Source organism: Melopsittacus undulatus, chromosome 2 (genome assembly GCF_012275295.1).
Source record: "Melopsittacus undulatus isolate bMelUnd1 chromosome 2, bMelUnd1.mat.Z, whole genome shotgun sequence".
Classification (NCBI taxonomy): domain Eukaryota; kingdom Metazoa; phylum Chordata; class Aves; order Psittaciformes; family Psittaculidae; genus Melopsittacus; species Melopsittacus undulatus.
The window spans coordinates 87,717,644-87,733,413 of NC_047528.1; the positions used below are offsets into that span (position 1 = coordinate 87,717,644).

Consider the following 15,770-nt stretch of genomic DNA (forward strand, 5'->3'; position numbering starts at 1 on the left):
TCAGCTTGCCCTTCCAGTTCTGTAGTAGCTATGTGGGGTTTTTTATAGCAGTGGTTTCAGTATGTATAGCTCAAGTATAGGAGCTGTTCAGTTGGTGGATTGTGCTTTAAAAAGTGCAGTTTCAGCTAGTTGGAAGTCTGTCACATTAGTTTTGACTTTTGAGAGGTGTGAGTCTTGGTCCTCTATCTCATATTCCAGTTGATAAGCAGATATGCTATTACTGTCTTGTCTTTTTTTTTCTTTAGTTGGCAAGCTTAAATCATTTTAGATCAGATGTGTAAAGGATTAAGGCAAAAGATGAGGCCGGCCACTAGGAAACCTGACGGATGATTCCACTGTAATTGTGCAAGTTGCAAATTGCACAGTGTATTCCGTGGTGCCTTCATTGCTAGTAATACGGGATGGCATGGAGTGTGGAGGCCTGTGTGGTAGAGCTTCTAGATAATTCTTCGTAGCAATGATTTCTGGCAAAGATACACAGTAAGCTGTGGTGGTATACAGACAGTGATATAGTGGTATGGAAATACAACAAATTTGCCTACATGTGCAATAGCCAGTGGCTTGTGGCAGAGGAATATGGTAGACTGAGGGCAATCATACATGAAAACCACTGCTGCTAAATCTGTCAGCATGCATCTCTGATGCATAAGTCCTATCTTCTTGACAGGCATGTTGGCACTAGAATTATTAGGCTTGTTTTGTGTCCATATACTCAGCTAAAATGCATTCCCTTAAGATTCTGGTGGAATTCTGGTAGTGCCTGGGTCTGTCTTGCTAAAAGGAATTGTAGCAGAAACACCAGGCCCTAAGTCTTGACATCTCTATATGCTTCTTAGCTATTTATTTCTTATCTCAGTGTTGTTAAGTCACCAAAAATAGCGGTAACACCACCACCATCTTTCCAAAGAAAAAGAAATAGAAATGCATCTGTGAGGGTTGCACAGTTTAGGTTATTGGTGTGACATTGGTATATAGTTGTCAGAGGACAGGAACCTCCAGCAGAAGTTAAACTGCTGGGACTTGATGGTTATATCCAACAAGCACATTTTTCAGAGTCCCTTTCACATCTAACTCTTTCGTTAGATGCAGGCACTAACAATAAAAAGGCTAATTTCATAGACTCCCCTACATCAAGGAAGATGTATTTTGCCACAGTAGTAATAGTTTCTTTTTCTAAGACTTGGTGATTCTGCAGCCTTCTGAGACTTTCCTCCCCCCACACCACTTACAAGCCCTATCTTCAGACATTGTGCACAATAGCAGAGCTCTGCATATAATGTTGCTCTTATTATTGCTCTGTGCTGTGTCGTCACTGAACAGATTTTATCAGAGTGAAATCCTTAGCCATTTTAAAGTATTGTAGGAGTTTTTAATGGACAATGTTACAAGTGCCAACATTCAAAATATATGTGATAACACTGGAAGATTATTCCAGTGGCTGGCTTAATTTTCCATTAAAGCTGGCAGCAATACTTCCAATTTTGTCTTTACTTAGAAGAGTGAAGGTCCCTTTATGAAGCTTTGGAGTACCTATGGAGTATGAATGTGCTGTCAAGCAGAAGTATAGCGTATTACTTACATAGACAAATTTTATCCATTCAGTCACCTCTGCTAGAAACAGACAGCTTTATATTGTGTTATACACTGAAACTTTGTCTACGTGGGAAAGCTAGTTAACTGTAAGCTTCATTTACAGTATGTAACTGTTTGATATTAGTGCCCCGTGTTATCATGCAATGTACATTAGTCGTAGTTTTAGCTTAAAACATGACAAAGTTAAACATAAGATAATTTGTTCTATTTATAGTGGAACAAACTCTACAAGACACAGTTTAGAGAAAGCTTTTCAAAAGTAATTAATTCTCATTCAAAAGTAGATAGAGCTCATGCATACTTAAAATCATTTGTGTTGGAAAAGACCTTTAAGATCACGTTTAAGAGTCCAGCTGTTAACCCAGCATTGCCGAGTCCACAACTAAACCATGTCTCTAAGTGCCACATCTACACGTCATCTAAATGTCTCCAGGGATGGTGACTCCAGCACTTCCCTGGGCAGCCTGTTCCAGTGCTTGACCCTCCTTTCACTGAAGAAATTCTTCCTAATATCCAAACCTGTGTGCGCTTGAAGCCCAGAAACAAACTGTATGCTGGGCTGCATTGAAAGGAACATGGCCACCCGGTCGAGGGAGGTGATTCTGCTCCTCTACTCTGCTTTTGTTACTGCATTGAGCTGTGAGATCCCCAACACAAGAGGGATGTGGACCTACTGGAGTGAGTCCAGAGAGGAAAAAACCCAAACTGTAGGGAGCTTATTTTGTGATCTTTCAGATATTGGTTTATATTGTAATATTCATTTTCAAGTGAAGTTTCTACATCTTACTGCATTCATAAAAATGAAGAGCTTAACAGCTTTTTTTAATTAGGACTGTGTATGTGTTATTGCTGATAGAAGTATAAAAATAGCTTTTGTGTATGGTGTTAGGATGAGTGCATTGCAAATACGCATAAAAGATTGTTACAGACTCAGAGTTCTTGAAGTTCAGCTGATCCGTGTCTTCAGAATTTGCTTAGCAGAAATTTAAATACAGCTTTCCTGGGAGGATAATGGGGAGTGTACTTCTCTAGCCAAATGTTGCATTTTGATTGTTTTAGCATGCTGTTTATCAAGCTCTTTAAAGGTGAGATTTGCAGTTTGGGATCAGTAGCTCTGGCTCAGGCCCATGTGCTGACAGCAGGTTTTGCAGCAGGTCACAGGCACAGCTGAGCACTGCCACTAAGCCCTTAGCTGCACCTTGTCTAAGGAGAGGCAGAAAAATCTGTCTGCCAAAGTCTGACTGACTCCAGCTCCAACTTGTGAATTCAGTGCAGATGGGGGCTGAGTTTTAAGCAGGTCCAGAAGCTATAGATCTTTGCCATGACCTACATGTCATCTTTACTTTTCGCTTGGCCAGATACTGCCACTGCCCTTTCTTCTCTGTATGTTTTGCTTTAAATTGTACATAGAAGTTTCTAACTGTATTTAGGGGCCCTAATTATGAAATACTGGCCCTTAAATAAGCACTTCCTAACATGATGATGAGGTCTCTTGTCTTTCTCTACAGTGTTTCTTTATAGTCATTGTTTTTTTCCCAGGCTCGTGTCATTACAATTTTTCAAGGGAGGTAAGCTAATACTTTGCCCCATGTATTTTGCAGACAGCTTAATAAGATGTACCTTTTACTGTCTTGCTTACTGAGTAGAGATTGAGAGCTCCCTCTTCAGCCTGTCTGCACCTTAATTCAGCAAGGCAGAGGATTTAGAAGCTGGATAATTAAGATAAATGAGCAATGGGAGGAAATGCTTGGGGTTTTTCCAGGAACTTGGAGGTCAATAAATGCTTTAGTCTGGGCTGGGGCTACTTTCACAGAGTTTAGAGACAGGATCTCTCATACTCAAAATATATTTGCTGGAAAGTGTCTGCATATATATACTACTACTACTAATAATAATAATACAGATTCTGAGAAATTTTGTGGGACTGGCAACAAGGTAACAGTTGCAACAGTTTTAGGATAAGCCTAAAGTTTACATGCATAAATTTGAGGATGAGGCTGTCCCAGCCATGTAGTATGTAGCAGATTAGCCCTTGCTTTCTTTTAAAATACGTAGTTTGAAGGTGTGCATGCACTCAAGTGAGAGCTCAGGAGCAGAGCTGTGGGGAGAACATCCTTGTCGTGATACCACGTGTGTGATTGACATAGGGGAAAATGTCTAGAGGGGAGACTACTGAAAGATACTCTGCTGAAAGCTTTGCTTACTCACAAAATAAGTCAACCTTTATATACATACATATACATACATATACATACATATATATACATATACAGAAGATGCTCATATACTGTTGTATCAGATACTGTGAACTTCATTACTGCATGTTAGCCTTTATTAAACAATGTAAGGTAATGCAGTGTTAATTCCATTTGGGTGCTATCTCTGCAAGTGGTATCTTAAAATACAAAAGTGAATTTGTGACCAAGGATGTTGATTTTTAGATTTACTGTAAAAAATGCAGGAAATCCATCCATAGTAGAAAACATGAAAATTTGTTGGGTTTTAATTGTGAGGTTTTTAGCCTTTACAAAACAAACTCCCAAACAACTGCACTAGAATAGTCTTCTTGCACAGGGGGAGGGGAATTGTCCTGTGGTAAGAGTTACTACATATTGGAGCCTTAAATGCATTAATATTTGCCAGTTGTTACATACATACCTTTATTTCATGAACATTTAATATGTTCAGAAAGACATTCCGGCTTCATCTCTAATGTGGGTAATTACATTCTCGTATCTTCTGGCATACTTTTCTTGCTCTCTGACAATTCTTACTTGATGCAGCCTGCCCTATTGTCCTGATGGTATTTTCTAAGGAAAAAAAAAAACAAAGACATTTTGGCAGGTAGGAACAGGTGGATGTAGCTTGCTTTTTTTTGTAGCTGGGGCTCTAGGTTATTTTTTTTTTCCTTCCTCACTATTCTGCATTTGTCTCTGTTTACTGCATGCTTACTTCAAAAACAGATTGTTTATGTTACTCATAACTCGCATGGAAATTCCTCAGAAGTCTCTTTATTAAATAATCTTTTAAGACGCTCCAGGTTTAAAAAAAGTATTGTCTAAGAGAAGCTATTTTTTTATATCTTTTAGGCCATACAGGTTTATTTGTGCTTAAAGCACAAAAGACCCCAAATTATTAGCATTTTGGGATTAAGTAATGCGTGGAAGTTGATTCACAATGTAACTGCAGTTGACCTACTACAGGATAATGAACTGCAGCATAATGAAATTCCTGTTCTCACAGAAGGGGTTTTATCAGGAAGCAGCATGGTAATATTAACCACCAAAACCTGACTTGTTTGTTGCTAGGATTTTGCTTGTGGCGTAAAAACAAAGGAACATCAGATACATGGAAGTTTGGTGTTTTTTAAGGTAAAAGCAGTTACTAGAAAAAGGGTTCAAAAATCACGCATAACAGTAAAGCAAAAATGGAAGTAGTCAGGCAAAAATAAATACTGGGAGATTGTAATTTTGCATTCTGTAAACAAGTGTCATCTTAATAAAAGCTGCTCAAGTGAAGGCATTAGGTGAATGGAGATGCTTTGTATCATAAGATGCAGAACACATGCCAAACAGAAAACTCCATTTGAGTCTTTTTTTTGTTATATGTGAATAGGTTGTCTGGTCTGTGGAAAAATACTTAGTAAATGTTTTGTTTTGCCAGAGACTAGAGTGAGCGCTTAAGTAGGGCAGGATTATTGCAGAGACTGAAAAGTTTCTTTATATCCATCTTCCTGGGTGAGAATGTTGAGGAAATATTTAACAGAGGCCTGTTCTATTTATCCAGTAGGAGGCTGCGAAGGGGTCAAACAGAAGGTGCTAGCACAGCAATTGATACTTCTGCGAGGAACTTCCCTTGAAGAGCTAGACAGTGTTCATTGAAAAGCTACAAGGAATTTAGAAATGCAGTAGCTGAGCAATTGACTAAAATATGCAAATCTCATTACGATGCTGTTCTGAAGAATAAATAGGGTAACAAATATGCTCATCTTGTTAAACTGCTGTTGGAGTGTATGGATGAAAGAGAAGTGAGGAGGTGATTCTGGAAAATGTAAGTGTGATTTGGTTAGTCTGTTCTACCAATAAAACTGATTGCAAAAGTAAATTTTAAGGTGGTTATAAAACAACTGAATTACTACATTGGGTAAACAGTCTACATAATAAACTAAATTCCTTTAAGCCTCTGAGCAAAATAACAGATATGAGAGTGTACAATTAAATTAAGTATCCTTCCTTAGATTCCTAGAGAAAATCCCCTGTTAAAGCAGTTAAAAAAATAAAATTTTTGAGCATAAATGAAAATTGATTGAAAGAAGAAAATATGCTGGGAATAACTGCTCTGGGTTTGTTGTTAGAAAAGCCAATTGTGAATACATGGGGGGAACAAAAGTGTGCTCCTTTGTCTAGTTGTGTATCAGGTCTCCTTAAAAAGGCTGTTTTCAAAAGCTCTTTTCTGGTACTATCTTTTCCCTGTGAGCAATCCTTTCAGAAGGAAAGGAGAATGAAACATCATCACAAGACTTGAGATTTAACACTTGAGCTGTTTATTTCTGCTGAAATGAAACCAGCAGATTTCTAGGTCTGTGTTTCAACTGGTGCATCTCATTAACATCCTGGAGGAGTGATGTTAAAAATTCAGTATCCATCTCAGTTAAAAGGGTCCACCGCTTGTCCTTTCCAAGCCGACAGAAGGTCAAGTCCTTCCCTTAACTAGTGTAGATAAGTTCCTGAATTGACTTGTTTTGTTTCTCGTAAAAGATACAAGGAATAGCTTCGTTGATACTTTTTTATCATTATTTATTAAAGCCTGTTCTCAGCCTTGAAAGAACAGTCAAAGCTTCAAACTACACTTTTGTTTGATAATGACGAAGTCCGTACAAGAGGTTCTCAAACAATTCTGAAGAGCCAAGATGGATAACTGGGCAACTTCATATCAGCTCAAGGTTGCTGTTGTCATTTTTATGGTTGCATTTGGAAAGAGTAATTTGAAAACTTGTAAGTTATTTCTGAACTTGAAAGCTTTACCAATTTGGCTTAACTGGGAAGGCAAATGAGAGGTTTAGGCTTGATGGTAATGCATATTAAAAGGGGCTACCACGCCTTTTTATAGTTCTTTTTGCTTGGTGTGGAAAAATAAAGCAGAGTAGAGAGCAATTCATTGAGAAAATAAAGTGGTAGGATCAGATGAGAGATTAGCTGCCTTTCAAGGAACTTTGTAGAAAAAGGGAAGACTATAGGACAGCAAATAGAAAATGGTCTGGGTTAAACAGTCTGGAAAAGGGTCTTATAAATGACCAGCATGTGCACAGGCAGAGGAAATAAGCTTCAGTAGGAGTGGGAAAAGCAATGTAGGGGCTACAGTGTACAGTCATCTTGTTGCTGGGTGAGCTCTGTGTTGAAGCCTGGAGCAGAAGCAAGCTTGGGCTGATCTTCCTGAAGGTGCTGCTCCCTGGCAATTAAGCCTGCTTTGGGAAGTCAATTAGTGAATCACTAGTTTGGGAACTGTGCAGTCCAAAGGCAAAGAGCCTAAATCTATTTGAGGGGAAGTACTTTGTGGAGAAAGGAGTTGGATTAAGTTTGTATTTTGTTCTTAAAAACAAAAACAACAAAAGCAATTCTTGTTTTATTGGGAGGTTTCTTTGTCTGTAAGCAAAAGACTTTTTTGGCTTGAAGGCAAAATTGTTCAGTTGCTCTAAAGGCACATTACTTCTGGCAAGTCAGTTTCACCATAGCAAAAGTTTTAAGAAAAAAATCTGAAATATTGTGATTTCAGAAGCTAAGCCCTGCTTAGCATAAGAAGACAAATAAAAAAAAAACCTGCAGATGGGAAGCAGAATTATCTGGAAGTAAAAAAAAAAAAATAGGAAAGATTTATAGTTTAGGGGGAAGACAAGCGTATGAGAAAGTTTGGTGCCAATTGTTACAATGCTTTTCTTACGTAAGTCGTTAATGTGATTCTGTTTGTCTCACAACCTAAGAACAAGGTGATCAGCAAATGAAATAGAAAGCAAATATGTAAAATCATTAGCAAAAGGAGAAAGGGAACATTATTTCTTACATAACATATAATTAACCTATGAAATTCACTGCCAACCTGTACTATTGAGGTCAAAGCCAGAACAGAATTCAAAAATTATTAGAAATATATTTGCATAATGACAAAATCCACAATTCTATTGTAGGATTTTCTGTAGGTTTAAAAAGAAAGATCCCTGGGAGTATTGCCAGCTAGTACATGGTTGTGAAAGGCTGGGTTAGAGAATTGCGTGATAAACAGGTTGTATAATTATCTGGCATTACTTGCGTTTAGGCATAATGTAAGCTTGACTTGACTTCTTTATATTCCCCTTTGAAAGCTCATCTCTCTCTACTGGCTATAGAAGCAGCTTGGGGACGTAAGCTTTAGAGAGCCCCACTGAGGCATCAAGAGTATCCACCTCTTTCCCAGGGTGATAGGTGTTGGCAGACGTTTTTTCTGTGGTTTTGTAGTAACTTGCAGTATGAAAGGAGTTAATAGTATCCACTAATTGTTAAGGCCTGTGAATTTGTGTTTTCAGTCAGGACTGGGTCGAGTATGTACTGTGCATCCCAGTACTTAAGCTGATATCTTCTACAGGCACATTTTTAAAATGTTTTGTTTGTTCTTCTTCGTAGATTACTTAATTCTGAAAGATTTGAGTTAAGATTGTCACATAAATACACAGCTCCTTATATTCATGTTAACGTGATTTTTATTTGGGAAGAGAGGGTATTAAGTTTGTTCTTCAGAATAACTGTAATCTCTTGAGCAGTAAAAAGCTTGTTAATTCTCATGCAGATAATCCTCAATCTCTTAAACAGACTTCACAACAAAAATAACTGCTTAAGTGCAGATGGTAGTAACTTTTGTTCGGGCCAGTAAAGTATGCCTAAAATCCAAATGTACAGATAACTGCAAATTGTTTAGGCAGTTTTCGTTATTATCAAGAAGTCTGTCTTTCAATTAAAAAAACAGAAGGGCAAATATTTTTTTAAAGTTCCAAAGCGAAGCATTCTAAAAAACTCATAAATGAAGTTTGGAAAACAGTAGCGAAGAATGAAAAATTAAAAACACAAAACCCAGTAATGTGTTATGACTGCACAGAGATATCAGAACAGTGGAGAGAGGCAAGACAGTTCAGTAAATATTTGTGTTCTGTTCTTGGGAAAAAGGCAGATACAAAGTTGACATCATGGGATGTATGATAACATGCTTTTAGTTTTAACAGTTATCAAGGAGAAAGTTATACAGTAGTTAAATTTGGCATTTTTAAGTCAGAGGCCTGAAAAACGCAGATCCATGAGCCTCTGAAAGAGCAGGCCAGAGAATTGCAGTTTATTGTTCATACAGGTTATTTCTTTTTTATCATTCTTGGAAAACAGAAAAGGTTCCAGAGGACTTGAAAAGCACTGTGGGACTGCTTTCTGAGAAACAGATTAAGTCCTCTTAGTGACATTAGGCATAAGCAAAATAATAGAGTTATTGAGGTAATTAATTTAATAAATGTAAAGGATGGTAATTAAAGATAATGATTCCTGGTTCTCAGAACATAAGTTTTATCATGTTAACTTTAATATTCTTGATGTGGTTGAGAGTTTATGTAATAGTTAAAATTAATAGAGCTGTGTAACACAGTTGGCTTTAAATTTGTATGGTGTCTCTTTTTAGTCATCTGGAATGATGCAGTGTCAGTGCACTACCTGTGAAGTACATAGCAGCTACCTGATGAATTTCATGTAGTTGTAAATATTTTAGTAATATTGCCTTGGAATCAGATTTTGGTCTTTCTTACTTAGGTTTGATAGTGCTGTAGGACTCCAACAGGGGAGTCTGTTAAGGGTGGAGCAGCTGGAGTCCATCTTCCAGTAGTGAAGGGATGTCCCAGCTGCAGAGTAAGCTACTGGGTTGTCCATGCAGTGAAGATAGTAAACCCAAGAGAAGTGTAAAGGAATTGTCTCAGGCTAAGCCATCGGTCTCCATTTGTCAATAAATCCCTTGGTAGCATTAAATTACGTGTGTTAATATTTGCTAAAAGCACAGACTGGGGAGTGAGTGCTCTATAATGAAGAGGACAAATATTACTGCAGAGCAAGATGGGTCACACCTCTGCTTCTCTTTTAACTGCATGGTTTGGTACAACTGGAGGAGAAGCTACTCTCTAAGAGTGAAGGCTGTAAACTGTTTTGAGAAGGTTGTTGGAATGTATCCTACAAAGCAGTAAAATGGAAAAATAAAGGTGTATTTTAATGAATCTGATAATTGCTTATTCAAGGAACACCCATAGTTACATGAAATCAAGGCACCTGTTTTATCTATAGCTGCTTATAAACACATGGCAGTTTGAGTTTGGTCCTCAGGTTAAAGCAGTTGCATGACTTACTGCTTTTACCCATGGAGGAGACGGCAGTGGATAGAGAGCTGCAGCTTTTGCTCAGGACAATGCTAGACATAAGTGTGCACCCCTGTCCTTTCCTTTCTGAGGCTGACAGCTGCTCCTGCCTTCTTTTCCCACTCTGCAGGTATAAAGGATGTTCTGCTTGCACAGTCTGTGAAAAGCCAATTCCCTCTGGAAAGTCAATTTAAATGAATTAAGTCTGTTTTCTTCATTCCTCCATCATGGCATTGTAGATTACTGGGCATCCGGTTTCATCTGGGGACTTAATTCATGCTGTTTTTTCTTGAGCATTGCATCTGTTGCCTCTTTCAGTCAGTATGAAATCCTCTCACAAAAAAACATATACTCATGAAACAGAGATATATGAGATTTTCCTCACAATTGCTGTGGTTCAAAAGGGCCTTTCCCTTTCCTGGCACTGGCTGTAGTTGTGTATTTCCAGAGGTGAGTGGCTAGCCATGGACGTTCACACCATTTCAGGTGCCAAGACCAAATCTTTTTAGTACTTCTGTTGTGAGGCTTTTTTTTTTCTAATTTCTGTTCTGTTTCGCACACTATTAATTACAGCATTATTTTTAATAGCCCTCTTGCATTGTTATTAATAGTAAGTCATTCTGATTCATAGTAAAAAAAAAGAGTGAAACTGGTCTGTTAAAGACAACTTTAAATACTCTGCCCATCTGTTTCCTGTGCCACTTGAATTTTGAGCGTTTTTCTCAGCTTTGCTTTTCTTTGGCCCCTTTCCCCTCTCGAAATTTCCACACAGGGTTTAGTAACTTTAATAGGAAACTGTGGCATACATTTGGTAGTATCAGCTTCAAGTGCTGGGTTTGAGATATCTTTGTTCATCTGATCTTTTCCTCTCTACTGTCTGCTTTCTTCTCCATCTGCTTTGCTTTTTGAGTCCTGTTTCTCTAAGCATACAGGAGTTTCTTCTTCCTCTGTAGTTCCCCTTCTGTGAAGACCCCTCATACCCTGGCTTTACAGGGCTTTTGCTGTGGTAATTATCTTCTAGTGACTACAGTAGCTTTAGTCATGCTAATTATGAGCAATGTCCCTTTTTCTTCAGGTTGTCTTTCTCATCTTTCTTGGCTGAGAAGGCACCTGGGAATTATTTATCAATGCAGACTGAATTTTGTTGAAGTTCTCTTTGATTTTTAATACTTTACATTTGCTTTTCTTGATTTTATTTCTCAGTTTGGTAATGCAAATATTATCGTGTTTTCTAATACCTACTATTCAGATTATAGTTTCACTGTGTATAAGTGGTCTGAATTTGTGCAGCTGTGGTCAATAAATTTCTTTTGCTGATGGTGTTTTATTTCATGTTGGGGGGTGGACCACCCCACCCCCTGTTTTTCTGTTTTGTTTGGGGTTTTTTTGTAGGGACAATAGGGTCTTTGCAAGAATGGCATCAGACATTAAGCATTGCCAGTGAATTGTTTGTCAAGTTGGATGATGTCTAAGCAAAACTTCTGGATTGTTTTCTCAGTTTCTTTGATGTTGCAGTCTCTTCTGGCATTAGACTTAACCTAGCCCAGGGAATAAGCTGTGTTCAGGATTTTGACAGGCGTTCTTTGGAGACAGTTGTTAAATATGTTTCTGTCTGTACTGCTCTGATCTTCTGTCAGGGGAGAGCAATCTATGGGTTAGAAAGCTGGTGTAAGCTCTGAACTGAATGACTGACTTGTTTGTTGTGGTGAGCACCAGTTTCTCAGGATGGCTTGGGGTACGTGAGGTGGTTGCTCATTTTCTTTAAAGTGTCAGTCAGTCTCATCTGATCTCACACCCCAAGTCCATCTTACTCGTGGCTTGTGGTAGCTTGATTTGAAGCAGTGGTCTCACATGCCAGCATCCAACTCTCCAGTGTTCCTCAGTGCCAGTATCACAGTTTCTCTGTTTGAGACAAGCTCTATTGCCGGGAGTTTCATCTAATGTAAGCCAGATGTGTTTTCTGCTGAAGACTTGTTACCAGAACAACTTTTCTGTAACCAGTGAGTTTTACAAAGATACATGACTACATTATGCATTAGAAATATCTCATTCTGTGGGATGCTGAGATGAGGTAGCAGCAGCCGGTGAATCAAGTGAGGTTGGAAGAAGGATTTGAATAGCATTTAGCAGGAAGAATTTTGGAGTAGCTGAGTCGTTTTTAACAAAAATTTAAGGGATGGCTTTGTTAATACATACTTTCCTGGTGGCTGCAGCTGGATATTGAATATAGACTAAGCTCAGAATGTAGGTTTTTCGGGTTGGTCATTATAGGAAAGTTAATACATGTGGTGGGCTATCCACATCTGGAAATCCCCATAGAAAGGCTACAAATACAACAGGCAAGGTTCTCATTCAGGCATGTGTGTGGGTGTTGACACAGCAATTTGTTCCTTTCCTCTGTTGCTCAAACAAATGGATTATGCAGCAGTGGCTCCTCCTGGCTTTGAAATGTTAAGTCAAAGAGGGGTAGGTGGTTGTTCAATTTAGTGTCATTAGTGTAGCTGCAGTTGGTTTTGTGACTAAGCATTTTTTTAGCTGAAGCATTGTCATTTTCTGACTGTGCTCTGCCACAGTGCTGTGCACAGCATTACCAGACTGTGTTATCTCAACTGCTGTGAATTGATATCCACCAGCCAGTGCTGACCTAGAAAGGTTCTTTGCTGTTCCTACTTGAAAACTTCTTTTTTCTGTTAAATTTTGTTGAATGAGTCATACTTGCTTGTATTTAAAATGGCTATATTTTTAACTCATAGTGGTGATGTTGCAGATTTGGCAGGAGAGCGGGAATTATTTTGAATAATATCAAATTATAGACTAGGAATTCTTGATTAAAATATATGAGCTTTATTTGCATCTTGAATTACAGCTTCTCCATATACATCAGTATTTTGCAGAAGAAATGACACTAATATGTATTTATTTTATTTGTCAAGAATTGACAGAGGCAGCTCTTTTTTCCTTTTAGGAATCTGGGTAAAAATGGCTTATCTAACAGTAGTATTCTATTGGATAAATGCCCACCTCCACGACCACCGCCTCCACCGTACCCTCCCTTGCCAAAGGACAAGCTGAATCCACCTACACCTAGTATTTATGTAAGTAAATTTCATGGTAGAAGTACATTGCTGACTGCCTTTTGCAAGTGTTTGGATATCTGAATATTACAAACCTGAAATATACATACCTGAAAAACAGCTTCAGAAATTTTTGAGGGTTTGTTAATACTCAAAATATTGGCAGAATAAGCAAAACAAGTCATTAGATACAACACGCAGTGTTTCCAATACGTATGTACGTTTTTTGCAAGTGACACTTCAGGTATAAATGAACAAGTAATTATACTCTCCTAATGATTTCCTACAAAATATAGTAAAAAAAAAGTTGGGGTGAAAGTAAGAACAAAACGTCATTAGGGAAAGGCACGTTTTAGCTGCGTAGTGTCTTTTTATGCAAGGATTAAAACTTCTGTTCTAAAATTAACTTTTCATGATATCTTTATGAAGAGCTTGAGCTGACTTCCTTAGTAACAGATGTCCACTCTCTTGAAAACAGAAGAATAAATTACAGTATGTCTGTAGAGCCAGCAAGAAAACCTCAAGTTAGTTTGGTCAGCTCAAATTGAGGACCAGAAGCAGTCGGCACTTTGGTTTGATACTACACAAGCAGTCTGCCTGAGATGAGAGCTAGATGAAATTGGAAGCAGTTGTGCGCAGAGGCGTAAGAAAATCAATGCAACCTTTCTGTTTAACACGAGATACACTGTAAGAGTAGTCTTTTTAATTATACTGCTTCTTGTATATGTTATCTTTAGAGTTAGCTTTTTTGACTTCTTAGAAGAAAGTATGTTATCTTGCTCTTCAAAGAATTCTGTAGATATAGGGAATGTCCAAGAATACGATAAGATAAGGAAAAAAACTGCAGGAAACCTAAGTTGCAAAAGCCAAAGTAATGTGGGAATAATTCATGCCAAGAAATAAATTGTAGTAACAAATTAATTTCAGGAGTGAACCCAGTTTTTAACATGGAAGGGGTTGTATAATGTAGTTGTTCATTCCTTACAAATGCAGGAAAACAGAGAACATTCCCGTCTTCTTCCTCTTGTTTTTCTTTATCCTGTTTTCCTTGTTTTACAAATAAGGAGTCTAAATTCATCTGACATCTAATATTCCATTGCCATTTTACAGTTGGAAAATAAACGAGATGCTTTCTTTCCACCTTTACATCAATTTTGTACAAATCCAAACAACCCTGTTACTGTAATACGTGGCCTTGCTGGAGCGCTTAAATTAGGTAAGATTAGTTTTTATGGATTTTTTACTTCAGGAAAAAAAAGAGTTTTTTCAAGGGAAGTCTCATGTCTTAAAGGTGGATTTTTTTATTTTTGTAATAATGTATTACTTGTATATTCCATGTAATTAGGGTAATGTGTCATTTCTTAGTTTGCTGCTGTTTCTAATCTTGATCATCTCAAAAGCCTGCAAAATCCAGCAGATTTTGTTGAGCAGATTGGAGCTGAGCTATGGTTGTGGAAGTTTGTAGATAGCCTTCTTTTCCATTGAAAGCTATGACTACATGTCTGTGCTTAGATTTAATGATCTGTAATCTGACTGTGTAAAATGTTTTGAACTCTGAGATAGAGGAATTATCACTGCTGGTAGGAAATGTGTTACCTGATGGAAGTGCATTCATAAAACTTAGGTCTAACAAATATTTTATTGGTAATAGATTTAAAAGTTGTTTTGCAGATTTGTTTACCGCAAGGCATGTCAAATGTTTCTTGAAATATAGTCGATACAATAGCTGCCAAGTTTTTTTCTAAGCTTCAACTGTTGTGTGCAGAAAAGCTTTTTGATTATTAACTGTGAGTGTTAATTATTAACCTATGGGTAGGCTGTGTTATGAAGGCTGGGATGGTTTAAACCTTTAAATAACTTTATGTATTAATTTTCTTTCTTCTATTGTATTTTAACTGTCATTTTTTATTTCCTATTTATTAGACCTAGGACTCTTCTCTACAAAGACATTGGTAGAAGCAAATAATGAACACATAGTAGAAGTAAGAACACAGCTACTGCAGCCAGCAGATGAAAACTGGGACCCCACTGGAACAAAGAAAATTTGGCGTTGTGAAAGCAGTAGATCACATACAACAATTGCTAAATATGCACAGTACCAGGCCTCCTCATTCCAGGAGTCTTTAAGGGTAAGGCCATTGTTATTATTTAAGTTTTAATTTACAAACTGTATACTAAGTCTGGAACCATAGAAAACAAATGGAATCTGTTAAGGAAAAGGAGACATTTCCATTAGCATGAAGAGCACGGGTAAATTTACAAAATTTGTTTTGAATAGAGGGTCAAATAGGATAGAACTTTCCTCACAAATGCTTAATGTAAAACTTCATTTTTTCAGTATAAAACTTCTAGCAGTTGCATACTTTAAAAGCTTGTTAGCTTAAGCTTTTGTATAATAATGTCAATATCTGTATTAAAATAGTGAGAATTTAAGTTGCCTTTTGTTTGTTTGTTTGTTTCCAAAACAAAACAACTTGTATTGCTTCTAAATTTATGATTTCAAGTCACATAAATCAGATTTCTTTGTGCTTCATAGTATCCTGAATGAACTTGGATGTGGCTTAAGAAGCTTGCACTCACACTTGTCTTTGTTTCCAAACATAACCATTTCTATTTAGTTTAAAAGTTGTTAAACTTACGTGACAGAGTGAAATACTTGAAATGTTATTTATTACTTTTTAGTATTTTTGCTGAAG

The 15,770-nt window shown here is 37.4% G+C and overlaps 1 protein-coding gene across 11 annotated transcripts in view; it reads left to right on the forward strand.

The window, feature by feature from the left end:
- KDM6A (lysine demethylase 6A) overlaps nucleotides 1–15,770 on the forward strand; it is a 157,030-nt gene that overhangs the window by 123,126 nt on the left and 18,134 nt on the right. For all 11 annotated transcript variants that reach the window (XR_004549424.1, XR_004549425.1, XR_004549426.1 and 8 more), the window contains 3 exons: nucleotides 12,966–13,095; nucleotides 14,185–14,290; nucleotides 14,998–15,203. Coding sequence is in view for 5 of the 11 variants with exons in the window: in XM_034060174.1 (XP_033916065.1) it covers nucleotides 12,966–13,095; nucleotides 14,185–14,290; nucleotides 14,998–15,203 (442 nt within the window). In the remaining 6 variants the exon portion in view is untranslated. The remainder of the gene's footprint in view (nucleotides 1–12,965; nucleotides 13,096–14,184; nucleotides 14,291–14,997; nucleotides 15,204–15,770) is intronic.